At 44.6% G+C, this 20,579-nt stretch overlaps 1 protein-coding gene across 1 annotated transcript in view; it reads right to left on the bottom strand.

Moving 5' to 3' along the window:
- LOC115130563 (dedicator of cytokinesis protein 2-like) overlaps nt 1–19,830 on the bottom strand; it is a 181,136-nt gene extending 161,306 nt beyond the window's left edge. Inside the window, exons 1-13 of the mRNA XM_029661828.2 lie at nt 19,686–19,830; nt 15,224–15,307; nt 9,697–9,737; nt 9,474–9,529; nt 9,299–9,395; nt 8,801–8,949; nt 7,223–7,358; nt 3,578–3,735; nt 1,320–1,401; nt 1,025–1,160; nt 786–861; nt 610–686; nt 211–461 (exon numbers count right to left, since the gene is read on the bottom strand). Of these exons, the coding sequence (XP_029517688.2) occupies nt 211–461; nt 610–686; nt 786–861; nt 1,025–1,160; nt 1,320–1,401; nt 3,578–3,735; nt 7,223–7,358; nt 8,801–8,949; nt 9,299–9,395; nt 9,474–9,529; nt 9,697–9,737; nt 15,224–15,307; nt 19,686–19,728 (1,386 nt within the window). The 5' untranslated portion in view covers nt 19,729–19,830. The remainder of the gene's footprint in view (nt 1–210; nt 462–609; nt 687–785; nt 862–1,024; nt 1,161–1,319; nt 1,402–3,577; nt 3,736–7,222; nt 7,359–8,800; nt 8,950–9,298; nt 9,396–9,473; nt 9,530–9,696; nt 9,738–15,223; nt 15,308–19,685) is intronic.
- Nucleotides 19,831–20,579: the final 749 nt, after the last annotated feature.

Below are 20,579 nucleotides of genomic sequence, written 5' to 3'. Positions count from 1 at the left end.
CCTAAACAGCAGATGACATATGACATACAAAGTACGATACAGTGCTGAAACAGTATCCCTTCTTGGCTACTTCCAGATGGCCTTGGGTGTAATATTGTTAGTGTGAGGAGATGTTCTATTTGTGTGACAGAGTTTTTATATTTGGTGTGACACACACACACACACACACACACACACACACACACACACACCGTGTCCTGCCCAACTCACCGGCACGGCCTTGCCCTCCTCGTCACACACCATCATGATGACCTCCATGTTTTTCTGGGTGGTCTTGTTGTACTTGTCAAAGTCCCCAGTCCACAGAGTCAAGTAGATGTCGTTGCGGATGTCACCCGGCATGATGATCTCTGGGAAGCCCAGTTTACGGGCCACCACCGTGCTGCGGTCCACCAGGTGGGGGTACTCCTTACGGATCTGGACGATGTCACCCACCAGGGCCTTCATCGTCACCCACAGGCCTGGAGGGAGGACGGGGGCAAGCGTTGACAATACAGTCCATGGAATAGTGTGAAGAGTCCATTCAGTAATAGTACTGTAACAACAACAGCCAGTAGAGACATCAGCCCCGAAGGGGTCGTTTGGGCTACTCTGTGGGGTGTGTACTACCTTGTCCTCCACTGTCTCCCCGCGATGCTGTCACCTTGTTCAGCAGGGAGTGGAGGAAGTCATTCTCTGCCACAACCCTGTAAACACACACACAAACATTTCAACTACATTACAATGACTAAACTAGGTAGGGATGGGGGGAGAGAGGCGGACAGGGAGAAGGAGGCAGGACTCACGGAACGAACGGGATGAAATACTGCTTCTCCTCGTCACACTCTATCTTTCCTTTGATGATGTCACTGATGTCCATCACTGCAGAGAAGAAGAAAATAATTGCCTCTTTTACCTTTTCTGTGATCCACCGAGTACAAAATATGAATGTACTTGTGTGTCAAGCCGTGACCACTATCAGTGGATCCCAATTCAAAATCTTGTTAACACTGCCCACTACCCTATGCCATACAGTAGTACCTACCTGCCACTCCAAAGGGCCTGCGGAGGCCCAGGGTACACTTCTTGGTGCCAGTCTCTTTCAGTTCCATACGACCCACTCTCACTATCTGACAGATCAGGTAGATCTTGTCTCTGTTCAAATCCTTATTCCCCAGGTCCTGGAGGGGTATGAGGGAGGAGAAATCTAAATAACATGGGGGTCCCGAGGCAAAACCAGTTGAGAACCACTGACCTAAACGATATGACGGTGGCCACCTCAGTAACTTGGGATTCGGAATCATTTCGGCATCAAACAGTGCTCCCTAGTGGTGACTTACTGTAAAGACAACCTTCAGGTTGTTCAGCATGTCAACGTCTTTAGGAAAACCTTTACTGGTCCAACGGATCAGGTAGTTCTCACTGGAGGGAGGGGGGGCATGGAAAGGGTTAACAGAACATGTATTATAAACACGTAATAAACCCTCAATAAGAATCTAAATGCATTGAATGCACATGTTAAAAACATTTTTGGGACATAGACAAAAATAATTGCTAATCCATTGCTTTCAGCTCTTCCAAAAAACCACTTCTCCTAAATATAACTTTTCTTGTCCAGCAGAGACTGACGCTGACTTCCTATCAATCTGCTCTGCATGTACATTGGGGAAATGTTGCCGAGCCATCCAAAGCCCACACCTTCCAAAAATATCCCTGTCACAGTTTGACACAGTTTGACTCTGGTCTGGATGAGAAAGGAGGGAGAGGAGTATAGATGGGTCTGTTTGACAGTGATAGACAGCTGTCGCCATTAGCTGTTAGTCAAGTTCTGCTCCTCTATGTTCTGCATTACTATGTTCATAATGAAATAGTATGTACAGTACATAAGACTGCAACCATATTGAGAACAGGGTGACATGGGAATAAGAGGAGGAGAGGAAGAGAAAAGTAGTGAGGATGAGAGAGGCAGGTATCCATCATTATCACTGGTGTCAGTCAAACTGCCTTTCTATGTGCAGCATTCTATGACAAGTGCTACGCTACAGTACACCACAGTACAGCACAGTACAGTACAGTACACCACAGTACAGTACAGCACAGTACAGTACAGTACAGTATACCACAGTACTGTACAGCACAGCACACCACAGTACAGTACAGTACAGCACAGCACAGTACAGCACAGTACAGTACAGTACACCACAGTACAGTACAGCACAGTACAGTACACCACAGTACAGCACAGCACACCACAGTACAGTACAGCACAGTACAGCACAGCATAGCACACCACAGTACAGCACAGCACAGCACAGTACAGTACAGCACAGTACAGTACACCACAGTACAGCACAGCACAGCACAGTACAGTACACCACAGTACAGTACAGTACACCACAGTACAGCACAGTACAGTACAGCACAGTACAGCACAGTACACCACAGTACAGCACAGTACAGTACACCACAGTACAGCACAGCACAGTACAGTACAACTAAGTACAGTACACCACAGTACAGCACAGTACAGTACAGTACACCACAGTACAGCACACCACAGTACAGCACAGTACAGTACACCACAGTACAGCACAGTACAGTACACCACAGTACAGTACACCACAGTACAGCACAGCACAGCACAGCACAGCACAGCACAGTACAGCACAGTACAGTACAGTACACCACAGTACAGCACAGCACAGTACAGTACACCACAGTACAGCACAGCACAGTACAGTACAGCACAGTACAGTACAGTACACCACAGTACAGCACAGCACAGTACAGTACAGCACAGTACAGTACAGTACAGTACAGCACAGCACAGTACAGCACAGTACAGTACAGTACACCACAGTACAGTACAGCACAGTACAGTACACCACAGTACAGCACAGTACAGTACACCACAGTACAGTACAGTACACCACAGTACAGCACAGCACAGTACAGCACAGCACAGTACAGCACAGTACAGTACAGTACAGCACAGCACAGTACAGCACAGTACAGTACACCACAGTACAGTACAGTACAGTACACCACAGTACAGCACAGCACAGTACAGCACAGTACAGTACACCACAGTACAGTACAGCACAGTACACCACAGTACAGCACAGCACAGTACAGTACAGCACAGTACAGTACACCACAGTACAGCACAGCACAGTACAGTACAGCACAGTACAGTACAGTACAGTACACCACAGTACAGCACAGCACAGTACAGTACAGTACACCACAGTACAGCACAGCACAGTACAGTACAGCACAGTACAGTACAGTACACCACAGTACAGTACAGCACAGTACAGTACACCACAGTACAGCACAGCACAGTACAGTACAGCACGGTACAGTACAGTACACCACAGTACAGCAAAGCACAGTACAGTACACCACAGTACAGCACAGTACAGTACACCACAGTACAGTACAGCACAGTACAGGAATAAAAACATATGGAAAGTGGGGTAAGAGGAGGAAGAGAGTGAGGAGAGAGAAATTAAATAGAGGCAGAGGGAGGAAGGGTTACTGAATCACAAGATGTATGTAAAAAGAGAACTGGATAGAGGGATGTTTAGATAGAGACCTGATGATGGTCTGTTTGTTGGGGTCGTATAGGGACATGAAGAGTTCAGAATCTTCTCCGATCCGACAGACGAAGTTCCGGACGAAGACATAGAGGCTGTGAGTGGGAGAGGACTGGATCCGGGCCGAGATGACCGAGTGGCCCGTCTGAACGTTGGACTACAGAAGAGAGAGAGAGGGTGAGAGATATACTTAAATGTAAGGGGCTTGTTGACTATGCCTACACTCTTGGATATCATATATGGTGTCTGACCAATGTCTTCTTTGCATTCTCTTTATCGCTACTTTCTCAACTCTCTCAATCTTACTTCATCCACACTTTTCTCCCAATCTCTGTAACTCCACCTCTTCAACCCTGACCCCGCTTTCCCTTATTCTCTGTCTTTCTTTCTCTCTTACTCTCTGGGCTCTATTTTCGGCTATGGCTAAGGAGGCGCACGTGTCAAATGCACGTTAGTTTGACATTTCGTAATGTAAAAACGGGTGCACTGGCATTTTCCAGCTCTAACGCCAGGTTTGGCCATTTACCTGTCTAGCGTCAGCTCCCTTGTGCTGAGGTGGGAGAGGTGGCAATATTTGATGTGTGTCCTTAAAAACATGCGCAAGCCACCATTTTATGCAGTTTCAAGTTTTAAGACCCACAAAAAGCAGGACTTAACCGTAGCCCAGTTGATAATGGCATGGATTTGAAAGCGGAAGCGCAGCCTATCCAGCCATGATGCACAGTGCCAATGGAAGAGAGATGTGCCTTTTGTGCCGGTGAATATCATATTTAGAACCATAAAAAACAATTGGTTCCCCCCCATTGTATTTAATTTGATTAAAAACCAAGCGTAGCCCACCCGCCCCTTAATCAAGGCTGGTTTAGCGGCATCGCATACAGGAGGTGTGTATTTTTATCCATGTCCATTAAAAGGTCAAATAAAAAATAAAATAAATTACCCAAGTAGTCTATGAGTAATGGTCTACTGAGAATGGTCTACTGAGAATGTTTTGAAATATTTTAGAGGTTTTTGCCCTCGTACTTTTCCCTTATTCACAATTCACATACCTGTATACTTCATTTCGATTGTTCAGGTAGGTTATTCATCCCCTTGTCCGATTACCGAAGACTCGCGCTCCTATTCAGTCATCCTATAATGTTTTTTTTTTAGAATCAGCCTTGCACATTGGCAACGATACAATTGATAGGAGCCTAGAATTTTGTATAGACGTGCGAATGTTATGCGTAAAGACATTTAGGCCCCACAGTACCATGGAACGGGAGGAGCGATTTATGATATCACGTTTCTGACCCGATCCTACTTAGAAATATTGTTGTTGGTTAAAAAAAATATGGACAGTTTTTTTGTTTAATTTGATTAATAACCAAATATTCACTGCCCATGTCATGGCTCGAATGCAATGCAATCTGGAGAAGTGCAAATACGATCCGTAAAATGTTTATAAACATTACTGGCTTACTGGGGCTCTCTCATGCCGTCCCTGGGGGGGTGCGTCACCTGGGTGGGTTGATTCACTGTTGTGGTCAGCCTGTCTGGGTTGGCGCCCCCCCCCCCTTGGGTTGTGCCGTGGCGGAGATCTTTGTGGGCTATACTCGGCCCTGTTTCAGGATGGTAAGTTGGTGGTTGAAGATATCCCTCTAGTGGTGTGGGGGCTGTGCTTTGGCAAAGTGGGTGGGGTTATATCCTTGCTGTTTGGCCCTGTCCGGGGGTGTCCTCGGATGGGGCCACAGTGTCTCCTGACCCCTCCTGTCTCAGCCTCCAGTATTTATGCTGCAGTAGTTTATGTGTCGGGGGGCTGGGGTCAGTTTGTTATATCTGGAGTACTTCTCCTGTCCTATTCGGTGTCCTGTGTGAATCTAAGTGTGCGTTCTCTAATTCTCTCCTTCTCTCTTTCTTTCTCTCTCTCGGAGGACCATGCCCCAGGACTACCTGACATGATGACTCCTTGCTGTCCCCAGTCCACCTGGCCATGCTGCTGCTCCAGTTTCAACTGGCCTGGGCCCTAGGACCATGTCCCAGGACTACCTGACATGATGACTCCTTGCTGTCCCCAGTCCACCTGGCCATGCTGCTGCTCCAGTTTCAACTGTTCTGCCCTACTATTATTCAACCATGCTGGTCATTTATGAACATTTGAACATCTTGGCCACGTTCTGTTATAATCTCCACCCGGCACAGCCAGAAGAGGACTGGCCACCCCACATATGCTCTCTCTAATTCTCTCTTTCTTTCTCTCTCTCGGAGGACCTGAGCCCTAGGACCGTGCCCCAGGACTACCTGACATGATGACTCCTTGCTGTCCCCAGTCCACCTGACTGTGCTGCTGCTCCAGTTTCAACTGTTCTGCCCTACTATTATTCGACCATGCTGGTCATTTATGAACATTTGAACATCTTGGTCATGTTCTGTTATAATCTCTACCCGGCACAGCCAGAAGAGGACTGGCCACCCCACATAGCCTGGTTCCTCTCTAGGTTTCTTCCTAGGTTTTGGCCTTTCTAGGGAGTTTTTCCTAGCCACCGTGCTTTTACACCTGCATTGTTTGCTGTTTGGGGTTTTAGGCTGGGTTTCTGTACAGCACTTTGAGATATCAGCTGATGTACAAAGGGCTATATAAATACATTTGATTTGATTTGATTACATTTGCGAACAGTATAAAGGTGAGTGGACATGCCCCCTTTCTCTTTATATTGGATCTTTATCTAGCTCCTGTGAAAAGTTTGGATCTGCGTAAAACTCTCCATAATATAAATTCCATAGTCCATATTCCATATTCCCTTCTCTGTACTATAAGGCCATGGGGAGCAATTATGGTGCCTGTAACTGTTTTTCAGAGATACAGATGTAGGATCTTAATTTGGTCACCCTGTTGCAATGCAGGAAATATAAAACTTGTAGTGTATTTGAGGTTTAAAAAGGCTTCTGAAGTTTGTCATTTCTACTTTGAAATTTCAGACTTGATTTGCCCTTACGAAAAATGTATCAACCCCTACACAAATGTCCATTAATCATAATCCACATAATAATTGACATTGCTAGTTGCTTCAGGATTATTTTCCTGCTGTAGAAAACTGGCTCAAAATGAGATCTTACATCTGTAGCCTATTTAAAACAAGTAGTTGTTTTTGTTTTTTATTACAATATGATTATTACATTTGATTAGAATGATCAGTCTTTTTAGGCCTTATCAAAAGCGCAGTGAATTTAATCTTCATGCTTATTGACCATGCAATTTACAGTAGGCTTAGCCTCTACATCAGTGCAAATACTATAATCTATGTTTAAGAATGTATTTTCATATTGAAGCAGTGAAATTAGAACAATGCGGACTGCAAATATATCCATCATATTTAGTAAATATGGTGCAGGCTATTTAACGAACTCGGCTATAATAGACTAACTGACAATGCCATACATTAAAAAAACAACTTGAAGCAACCATATACTTAGCCGTGGGCATGTTCTGATTGCCCAGTGAGGGTCCAAGCCTCAACTCACCAACAATTTGTTTATTCATCAAAACACACCACCAGCTACTGCGCCCATAATTCCAGTTGTGAAAATAGCAAAAATATGAATAACAGCCCCATGAACCTACAGCGCTGAGATTGATCATTGTGACAGGTTTGTTCAAACCTGACCTGTTCCTCTTTGATGCGTTCGTTGATCTTGGTGGTGGCATCTTGGTGGGCTCTGAACAGGCTGATCACGCTGGCGTTCTCTGGGTCCAGCATGTTCCCATTCACATCCCGCACCACCAGGTCCAACTCCAAGATCCTGGAGGGGACAGGGAGGAGGAAGAAGAAGGAGGAGGTGGAGGAGAAGGAGCAGATGGAGAAAGAGAAATGTTTATCTCTCAGACAGATGCAGAGATGGAAACTTTCCCAAATGAGAATAATCTATTTTAGTGATAATGTGCACTCTTAGAAGTAAAGGTGCCTGGAATAACCTTTTGGGTTGCCACACAGGCAGAACTTTTCCAGTTGAGAAAGATTCCTTGAGGAACCCCTCAGAAAACCCTTTCTGTGATGGAAGGGGTTCAGTTATGAACCTTTTTAATAATATATTGTAGAGGTGACAGCCCATCAGATTGGAGGCATGGTTTATTGGAAGTATGGCTTTTCAGCTATTTATTTTTGGTCGCCTGTAAAATGTCATTCATCTTCAAGTTTGTACACTGGAAATGAAAATGTTCCTTGAATACTTATGCATATTACATATAATATCATGCTGATTACATACAGTAATAAAGTGGTAACTATTTCAACTTTGGGATTTGCACAGGCTCTTGAGGAACTCATACACCTCTATTGCATAATCTGCCTACTGCTATAATCTGTTTAGTATCGAATGATTAGTGTGCACGTAAACACAGTCAATGAGGGTAACAGTCATGTAAACGCCATACTCTGCTTATCTTAATCGGCATTAAGGTCATAACCGAAGTAATCACATGCCGATTAAAACCACTGGTTTTTCGGAGCTATCTTTCAAGTGATTAACATATAGACATCGTAAGCGGCGTTCCAGCTGTGTATTTGATCATGTGCCGATCTAGCACCAGCCGAGCGAGCCTCCCTCTTTAGTGTGAGGGAAGTGTGTCCGGGAACAACTGAATGTACGCTTCTTAGAAGTCCTTTTCAAATTACAAACTTCATATGTCCGAACTCAGAATCAAATACGCTCTGCAAAAATAATATGTTCACTGTGGTTTATTTTGATTGGCAATTTTCTGCATTTATCAGAGAGCCAATCAGGTAGCCTGATTTCAGATGTGTCCATGTAAACAGAATTATTAGGGAAATCGTTCTTCTTGCAAAGCATGTCAATTATTTCATCAAAATATTATTTTAATCTGACTGTCAACAATAATTGCATTACTGTGTGCATGTAACCGCCCTGAAGCTACACAACTGTCAGTGTTCAACCTTAACATGAGATGACAATACAACAGAACAGATGAACAGGAATGACATTTACTCTAACGGGTGGCCAAAAAAATATATATCTTAAAGCCATGCCCCTGCTAAGCCATGCCTCCACTCCAGAGGAACCCATTGCTACAATGAACCATCACATGTTCTTCCAAGAACCCCCTCAAGTAACCGAAGGTGAAAATATTATCCATTGAATAGTAATGGTTCCTTGAGGAACTCCAGGGTTTCTCGAGTCACCACTCATTCTAAGAGTGTAGTTCTGTTAGAGTCTATGGGCCATACTTGTTGCCATAGTCAATTTTGGAGGTGACTTTCTGTTTGAGCTCCTTGAACTCGTCGCTAGGCAGCGTGCCAGACAGGAGCTGGGAACGCCATTCCATCAGATCCCACATCAGCCGTTGGACCTGCACCACACGCTTCTTCTTATTGGTCTACACAGAAAGACAAATGTTTATACACACACACCATGCACACAGACACACACACGTACAGATGTGGGATCTTAATTTGATCACTCTTTTGTTACTGCATATTTTCCTGCACAACAGGAAATGCAAACTTGTAGTATATTCAAGGTTTAAAACAGCTTGTAAAGTTTGTAATTTCCTCTTCAAAATGTCAGACTATGTCAAACTAATGTCAGAATAATTTAAATTTCCTGTTGCTGATTATTTTCCTGCTGGAGCAACCTGGCTCAAATTAAGATCCTTCATCTGTACATGTACATGTGCACGTACACACACACACACACACACACACACAAAGTGTTGAGGTGTTTACCACATAGAGTTGTTTCCAGATGCTTCCCCACTCCCTCAGAGTGGTGGTCACCTCCTTCACTAGGGGCATCTCTGCTGACAACACCACCTCCTGGTCCCTGTGGAATTAAAACCACATATTACTGACACACACACACAGACGCGCGCACACACACACACACACACACACCACTCACCCTTGCTTTTCAATTATGACCTTCCTCAGCTGCACTATGCTGGCCGGGAATGCTCCCTGTGAAGGTATGGGGGGAGAGAGGTAGAGAGCGGGGAGAAAGGACAGACTTAAAGAGTGAGGGAGAGAGTACATAGAAATCCTATTTGCTCACTTCCTCGCCAAAATAACATGCACTTTCACCCAACGCATCTACCCTGTCTTAACCTGTCCAGGTGTTGTCTTACCTGTCGATCCTTGTTCCTGACTAGGTAGCCTTTATACCAGCCTGCAACCAGGGAACAAAGGGCACAGTCAGAGGACATACACACATCACATCCAGTCACAGGACATACACATATCACATCCAGTCAGAGGACATACACACATCACATCCAGTCACAGGACATACACATATCACATCCAGTCAGAGGACATACACACATCACATCCAGTCACAGGACATACACATATCACATCCAGTCACAGGACAAACACATATCACATCCAGTCACAGGACATACACATATCACATCCAGTCACAGGACATACACATATCACATCCAGTCAGAGGACAGTCACAGGACATACACATATCACATCCAGTCACAGGACATACTCATATCACATCCAGTCACAGGACATTTACATATCACATCCAGTCACAGGACATACACATATCACATCCAGTCACAGGACCTACACATATCACATCCAGTCACAGGACATACACATATCACATCCAGTCACAGGACATTTACATATCACATCCAGTCACAGGACATACACATATCACATCCAGTCACAGGACCTACACATATCACATCCAGTCACAGGACATACACATATCACATCCAGTCACAGGACATACACATCACATCCAGTCACAGGACATACACATATAACATCCAGTCAGAGGACATACACATATCACATCCAGTCAGAGGACATACACATATCACATCCAGTCACAGGACATACACATATCACATCCAATCACAGGACACACACATATCACATCCAGTCACAGGACATACACATATCACATCCAATCACAGGACACACACATATCACATCCAGTCACAGGACATACACATATCACATCCAATCACAGCACACACACATATCACATCCAATCACAGCACACACACATATCACATCCAGTCACAGCACATACACATATCACATCCAGTCACAGCACATACACATATCACATCCAGTCACAGCACATACACATATCACATCCAGTCACAGCACACACACATATCACATCCAGTCACAGGACATACATATATCACATCCAGTCACAGGACACACACATATCACATCCAGTCACAGGACACACACATATCACATCCAGTCACAGGACACACACATATCACATCCAGTCACAGCACACACACATATCACATCCAGTCACAGGACATACACATATCACATCCAGTCACAGCACACACACATATCACATCCAGTCACAGCACACACACATATCACATCCAGTCACAGGACACACACATATCACATCCAGTCACAGGACACACACATATCACATCCAGTCACAGCACACACACATATCACATCCAGTCACAGGACATACACATATCACATCCAGTCAGAGGACATACACACATCACATCCAGTCACAGGACATACACATATCACATCCAGTCAGAGGACATACACACATCACATCCAGTCAGAGGACATACACACATCACATCCAGTCACAGGACATACACATATCACATCCAGTCACAGGACATACACATATCACATCCAGTCACAGGACATACACATATCACATCCAGTCACAGGACATACACATATCACATCCAGTCACAGGACATACACATATCACATCCAGTCAGAGGACATACACATATCACATCCAGTCAGAGGACATACACATATCACATCCAGTCAGAGGACATACACATATCACATCCAGTCACAGGACATACACATATCACATCCAGTCACAGGACATACACATATCACATCCAGTCACAGGACATACACATATCACATCCAGTCACAGGACATACACATATCACATCCAGTCACAGGACATACACATATCACATCCAGTCAGAGGACATACACATATCACATCCAGTCACAGGACATACACATATCACATCCAGTCACAGGACATACACATATCACATCCAGTCACAGGACATACACATATCACATCCAGTCACAGGACAAACACATATCACATCCAGTCACAGGACATACACATATCACATCCAGTCACAGGACATACACATATCACATCCAGTCAGAGGACAGTCACAGGACATACACATATCACATCCAGTCACAGGACATACACATATCACATCCAGTCACAGGACATTTACATATCACATCCAGTCACAGGACATACACATATCACATCCAGTCACAGGACCTACACATATCACATCCAGTCACAGGACATACACATATCACATCCAGTCACAGGACATTTACATATCACATCCAGTCACAGGACATACACATATCACATCCAGTCACAGGACCTACACATATCACATCCAGTCACAGGACATACACATATCACATCCAGTCACAGGACATACACATCACATCCAGTCACAGGACATACACATATCACATCCAGTCAGAGGACATACACATATCACATCCAGTCAGAGGACATACACATATCACATCCAGTCACAGGACATACACATATCACATCCAATCACAGGACACACACATATCACATCCAGTCACAGGACATACACATATCACATCCAATCACAGGACACACACATATCACATCCAGTCACAGGACATACACATATCACATCCAATCACAGCACACACACATATCACATCCAATCACAGCACACACACATATCACATCCAGTCACAGCACATACACATATCACATCCAGTCACAGCACATACACATATCAAATCCAGTCACAGCACATACACATATCACATCCAGTCACAGCACACACACATATCACATCCAGTCACAGGACATACATATATCACATCCAGTCACAGGACACACACATATCACATCCAGTCACAGGACACACACATATCACATCCAGTCACAGGACACACACATATCACATCCAGTCACAGGACACACACATATCACATCCAGTCACAGCACACACACATATCACATCCAGTCACAGGACATACACATATCACATCCAGTCACAGGACACACACATATCACATCCAGTCACAGCACACACACATATCACATCCAGTCACAGGACATACACATATCACATCCAGTCACAGCACACACACATATCACATCCAGTCACAGCACACACACATATCACAGCCAGTCACAGGACACACACATATCACATCCAGTCACAGGACACACACATATCACATCCAGTCACAGCACACACACATATCACATCCAGTCACAGGACATACACATATCACATCCAGTCACAGCACACACACATATCACATCCAGTCACAGAACACACACATATCACATCCAGTCACAGGACATACACATATCACATCCAGTCACAGCACACACACATATCACATCCAGTCACAGCACACACACATATCACATCCAGTCACAGGACATACACATATCACATCCAGTCACAGCACACACACATATCACATCCAGTCACAGCACACACACATATCACATCCAGTCACAGCACACACACATATCACATCCAGTCACAGGACATACACATATCACATCCAGTCACAGCACACACACATATCACATCCAGTCACAGCACACACACATATCACATCCAGTCACAGGACATACACATATCACATCCAGTCACAGCACACACACATATCACATCCAGTCACAGCACACACACATATCACATCCAGTCACAGGACATACACATATCACATCCAGTCACAGCACACACACATATCACATCCAGTCACAGCACACACACATATCACATCCAGTCACAGGACATACACATATCACATCCAGTCACAGCACACACACATATCACATCCAGTCACAGCACACACACATATCACATCCAGTCACAGCACACACACATATCACATCCAGTCACAGGACATACACATATCACATCCAGTCACAGCACACACACATATCACATCCAGTCACAGCACACACACATATCACATCCAGTCACAGCACACACACATATCACATCCAGTCACAGCACACACACATATCACATCCAGTCACAGGACACACACATATCACATCCAGTCACAGGACACACACATATCACATCCAGTCACAGCACACACACATATCACATCCAGTCACAGCACACACACATATCACATCCAGTCACAGCACACACACATATCACATCCAGTCACAGGACATACACATATCACATCCAGTCACAGCACACACACATATCACATCCAGTCACAGCACACACACATATCACATCCAGTCACAGGACATACACATATCACATCCAGTCACAGCACACACACATATCACATCCAGTCACAGCACACACACATATCACATCCAGTCACAGGACATACACATATCACATCCAGTCACAGCACACACACATATCACATCCAGTCACAGCACACACACATATCACATCCAGTCACAGCACACACACATATCACATCCAGTCACAGGACATACACATATCACATCCAGTCACAGCACACACACATATCACATCCAGTCACAGCACACACACATATCACATCCAGTCACAGCACACACACATATCACATCCAGTCACAGGACACACACATATCACATCCAGTCACAGGACACACACATATCACATCCAGTCACAGCACACACACATATCACATCCAGTCACAGGACATACACATATCACATCCAGTCACAGCACACACACATATCACATCCAGTCACAGCACACACACATATCACATCCAGTCACAGGACATACACATATCACATCCAGTCACAGCACACACACATATCACATCCAGTCACAGCACACACACATATCACATCCAGTCACAGGACATACACATATCACATCCAGTCACAGCACACACACATATCACATCCAGTCACAGCACACACACATATCACATCCAGTCACAGCACACACACATATCACATCCAGTCACAGGACATACACATATCACATCCAGTCACAGCACACACACATATCACATCCAGTCACAGCACACACACATATCACATCCAGTCACAGGACATACACATATCACATCCAGTCACAGCACACACACATATCACATCCAGTCACAGCACACACACATATCACATCCAGTCACAGGACATACACATATCACATCCAGTCACACCACACACACATATCACATCCAGTCACAGCACACACACATATCACATCCAGTCACAGGACATACACACATCACATCCAGTCACAGCACACACACATATCACATCCAGTCACAGCACACACACATATCACATCCAGTCACAGCACACACACATATCACATCCAGTCACAGCACACACACATATCACATCCAGTCACAGCACACACACATATCACATCCAGTCACAGCACACACACATATCACATCCAGTCACAGCACACACACATATCACATCCAGTCACAGCACACACACATATCACATCCAGTCACAGCACACACACATATCACATCCAGTCACAGCACATACACATATCACATCCAGTCACAGCACACACACCTACACACACTGTAAAACTGTCTTAGTAGTAATCAGCTAAAAGAATGACATCCAGACACACACATTATTCCCAGTCAAACCACAACATTCCCAGTCAGCTCCCTCACCATCGCAGGTCTCCTGGATGTGGACTGTGTCCCCAACCTCCAGAGACAGTTGCTTCACCCCACGGCCAATGAAATTCCATGTTACTAGGGGAGACACAGAGAGATGGCCAATGAATGTCACACCAGTAAGAGAGAAGAAACCGAACCGAAACGAACCATTAGCTTTTGTTTGCCACACTTTAAACCCAACAAAAACAATCAACGTTCCTTGTTCGGGGGAGGGAGGGAGGGCATGTTCGATTTTTGTTTTGCTTGTTGGGGAACAAGTGTATACGCTGACTGTACAAATCATTAAGAACGCCTGCTCTTCCCCTGACATAGACTGACCAGGCGAATCCAGGTGAAAGCTATGATCCCTTATTGATGTCACTTGTTAAATCCACTTCAATCTGTGTAGATGAAGGGGATTACAGGTTAAAGAAGGATTTTGAAGCCTTGAGACAACTGAGACATGGATTGTGTATGTGTGCCATTCAGAGGGTGAATGGGCAAGATAAAAGACTTCAGTGCCTTTGAGCTGGGCCTGGTAGTAAATGCCAAGACCTGCAACGCTGCGGAGGTTTTCACGCTCAACAGTTCCCTGTGTGTATGAAGAATGGTCCAACACTCAAAGGACATCCAGCCAACTTGACACAACTGTGGGAAACGTTGGATTCCACACGGAAGCATCCCCGTGGAACACTTTTGAAACTTTGTAGAGTCCATGCCCTGACAAATTGAGGCTGTTCTGAGGGCAAAAGGGAGAGTGCAACTCAATATTAGGAAGATAGTCAGTGGATACGTAAAAAGTGGATTCGAAATTATGCAAGTAATGTTATTTGATAGACTCCAATTCTACCTGCAAATTTCGTAGTTGATCTATCTTACAGTACCTCCCCTCGCCCTCATACCCTCTCCTTCCTTCTCCTGCCCTCCTAGGGGCACCCTGCTGGCAGATGTCTGTCTGCACTGCGACACACAGAGACACAAATATATACTGTATACTGTAACTGACAAACAAATGCTCTCTCTCATACTAACATATCCATACATATCACACATGTGCAGATAAACACACACACACACACACACACACACACACACAGCGAGAAAAGTTCCAGAGGTGTCTGTCTGCGTCACACGGTGTGTCCCAGAATCGGTAGTGGGGCCGGGGCCCAGATGCGCGACAGGTGATATCCCGCCCAAACTCTATGTGCCATGGGCTCTCCAGCCCTGTTCCTGCAGCTACCCAGTGTTTAGTTTGGGAAACCAAGTGAAATCTGTTCGGGGAACATCGATAGCGGCATGTTTTTGCAAACAAAACACATTTCACTAAACTGTTGACAGCCCCTCTGCCCCATCGAGATGTGTCACCCAGTTAATTATGCACATTCCCTATTACAAATACAAATTCACTATAATTGTAGGCTAACTGTAAGCCGCCCTTCACAATCAATGAATCAACAGCATCACCTAGGGCTATATGTTCTCTCCTAGACTTGTGGGTAGACATTTTGGAGTGTAGCATAAAGTAACCAGTCCATCCAGTTTGCATCATAATACAGCCCACACTCAAAGGCGATTACTCAAACGTGTTTAATTTGGGAGTATACCAATTATGTACGAGTCGGTTTTGTTTTATGTTTTCTTTCTGCCACGTTGTAGTAGGCACAAGCTCTAAAATACAGATGGGTGTTTTGAATGAATCATCACCTTAGAAAGAAAGCTCTGTCCACTTCGTTGTGTTAGGCTTTGAAGTAACATCCACAACAAACCTGTTTTACACTCAATATTTAAGGTGTTCCTAATGTTTTGTATACTCAGTGTATATGTGCGTGTTCAGATTACAAAAATAAAAAGAGGATATATGTTTGTACGACTATGTCAAGGATTGTGTGCCTTCTTGAACATGTCCAATAGCGATAGTTATACCGCCCCCCTCAAAAACCGTCCGTGTCCATCAGTAATAATATGGTTGTGCACTGTCTTCCATTGTTCTGGTGTTTTACAGGTCTGTGTACACATGATGCTAGAAATGGAAACCTACTCACGCCCACTGTGCCGCTGCTCTATTTGTGACAGCCAGAAACCTCATGTTACTTCCTCCCTTCTACACTTCCTGTGTTTTCAATCCAACACGAAAGAAGATTTATCCATTTTAGAATTCATTTCCTGCAATTCTACACACCTTGCCCTGAGATGTAGAGAAAATGTTGCAGTCTTAAAGCAAGTTTGCTGCAATTCTACACATTTCGCCATTGGGACGGAGACTATAGGGCTGTGGCGGTCATGACATTTTGCCAGCTGGTAATTGGCATGCAAATGCTGCTGGTAATTGACTGTTAATGAACCTAAACATGTTTTGCATCTCCAGGCTTTCCACGCATACACGCTTGCTGGTGCAAGCCTTCGGGGGGGGGGGGGGGGGGGGATGTGTGTATATGGATGTGATAGAACTATAAACCTGGGAATGTCTTAGGACAAATGTAAACATATAGAACTGCATGGTGTGACGTTATACTGATGGTTTGGAAAACGTGGCCAGGAAGGCATGCACTCTGACCCTTGTGCTTCCAGCGGAGAGAGAGACCATTGCATTACTGCTCTGCACTCTTAGAAAAACAGGTGCCATCTCAAACTTAAAAGGGTTTTCCAGCTATCCCAATAGGATAACCCTTTTGAAGAACCCCTTTTGGTTCCAGGTAGAACCCTTTTGAGTTCCATGTAGAACCCTTGCCAGAGAGGATTCTACATGGAACCAAAAAGAGTTCTACCTGGAATCAAAAAGAGTTCTACCTGGAATCAGAAAGGGTTCTCCTATGGGGACAGCCGAAGAACCCTTTTGTAATCCTATTTTCTAAGAGTGATCTTGTATACCAAGCAAGTTATGGTATATCTAATCAATGGAAGATGACAGAATTAAAAGTGAAATGTGAAAGAAAGGCCGCAACGACCAAAAGCTGCTATTTAGGCTATAATCTGAATGGAGTTGTCGTTACGTGTAGGTTAACTGTAAGGATGGTGAGAAGCGCAGCAATGCAGTTAGCTAGTTTCTCTCAGTGTGACGCAGTCAAGACAGGTACTATGTAATCGGATGGAGTAATAAATAACTAGCAAGGAGTTAGTCAGGCATGAGTTAACAGCGGTTACAGTCTCTCCCACTGTGTCTGCTCCAGTGCTCTGTCTTACACATACATTCACACACACACACACTGCACAGACTCCACCTCCCCATAGCCTACAGCTTGTCGCTCTGTGCCTCTCTCTCTCCCTCCCTTTTCTCCATAGCTCCAAAGTAGCAAAACGATTGGCTTTTCTGCTGCTTCCCTCACTCGGATCAGACCGGGTCAATAAGGTGACGGGTCTGGTTGTCCTTTAGGTACTTTCGGAACGAGTTAAAACTGTTTATTTATACATATTGAGTCCGGCGCTTTCGCGTGTCCATTTCGGAACAGGACCTGTTACTCCCATCACAATTTGTACTCATCATTCAGATTGTTCAAATTGAATCAGGAAGTGTTTAGAGAGTGATTAGAGGGACAATAGTGTGCTGAGTACCAGGCCATTAGCGAGGGCCTTTAGCAAATTTGGTAGGTTTACCCATCAGCTCCATTAATTTACGCAGGTTGGGATGGGATTACCTTGAACAATGACTGACGGTAAGGTTACCATGACAGCCCTAGGCGGAGAGAAGATTTTGCAATTTTATAACTCACTTCATGCAATTCTACTAATTTTGCCATGGGGTGGAGAGAAATGTTCGACTTACAAAATCAATGGGTCGCTTCAGTCTGTAATTCGACCATGATTTCTACACGTTTAGACGAACTAACACATTCTTTTTTTAAATGTTCAACTCATTCGGGGGCTCAATTTACTGTGGAGAGTTAGAATAGTAGAATACGCAAGGTGAAATGAAAAACATTTGGTTGTGCATCAGCAGTTGTCTACTATTCTAACTCTCAACAGTAAGTTGAGACCCCGACTGAGTTCCTAAACAAAAGGGGGGTGCGTGCAGCCCGTGGGGCCCATCACTGTTCTAATGCATTGTAGAACTACTGCAACAAATACAAACCCTGCTCTGAAGGTCAATATGTTTATGTTTATGAAAAGTGACAGTGATAGAATCAGTCTTTCTGATTAGGAAACATGCCAGGGTTGAGCCTGACATGCTATCATGTGTGTCAAGTGATTCCTGACAGTCATGTCACAAAGTCACTGTCTGATGCGGCCACTGAAGCACTCTAAGCACCCATTTTGTTTCTCTGAACATGGAGGTCTATCAGTGATCTCTACCTCATCTCTCTCTATCATGTCTGTGCAGACAGTCAGAATGTGTCAGTTACCTGAGGTCTGCTCACTTCCTGTCAAGGAGGAAGTGAGGGCGATCGGAGATCACCCTCTGCAAGCTAGCAAGCAAACACACACAAGCACAGACACACATACACACTTAAGACTGCACAGGTGTGTGTAGGTTACTCACCTACGCCATATCGCTCCGTTGTGGTCGTCATCCAAGGAGCCATGACTGCCTTTCTTTTCTCTCTCGCCACCTCTCTCCCTTACACTCTTTCTCTTTCTCTGGGTGTCTGAGATACGTTCTCCGCTCTACCTCTCACTTCTGCATTTTTTTTGTCTGTATATGAAAGCAGATAACTCCTCCCCCTCTCCTTCCTTCCTCTTCACTTTCTCTTCTCTTGCTCTCGTCACATCTGTCATGGGATAACCGTCTCAGTAGTTGTTAGAGGCCTGTTCACTAACTGTAGCTCTCTATGTGACCTCACTCTTAGAAAAAAGGGTTCCAAAAGGTTATTTGGCTGTCCCTACAGGAGAACCCTTTTTAGTTCCAGGTAGAACCCTTTTTGATTCCAGGTAGAACCTTTGTTGTTTCCAGGTAGAACTCTTTTTGCCCGTTGTGTAGAGGGTTCTATCTGGAACCAAAAAGGATTCTTCAAAGGGTTCTCATATAGGGACCTTTTAGGTTCTAGATAGCCCCTTTTGTGTAGTCCGAACGATGAACCTGTTCTGAATGAGTGTTCAATGGGCAGCGTGAGTGTACTATGTAAGGCAATAGTTTAGTCTAAAGTGGCAAATGATCTTACTAACTTGTTGGCAGCCTATCTGAAATATTTTTTTTAAATCCATAGGCTTACTATGGTTCGATATAAAACACAACAGATACTTGGCAACATGTTTCAGCTCCTGCTTGGGCAGTGCTCATAAAAAACACAAGCTCCTCTTCTCTCTCCTCTTTCTGCTCCTTTGCGTGTGTGATGGAGTGACCAGACAGAGTGATGCAGCCAGCCCTGCATCTAAAACAGCTTGTGCCAGTCCACTCCCACTGTGGATGTAGCCTAATCTTGGTAAACCATCTGGG

The sequence above is a fragment of the Oncorhynchus nerka genome, linkage group LG6 (genome assembly GCF_034236695.1).
Source record: "Oncorhynchus nerka isolate Pitt River linkage group LG6, Oner_Uvic_2.0, whole genome shotgun sequence".
NCBI classification, from domain to species: Eukaryota; Metazoa; Chordata; class Actinopteri; order Salmoniformes; family Salmonidae; genus Oncorhynchus; species Oncorhynchus nerka.
Note: the sequence above shows the minus strand (reverse complement) of the source record. Positions and strands in the feature narration are given on the sequence as shown.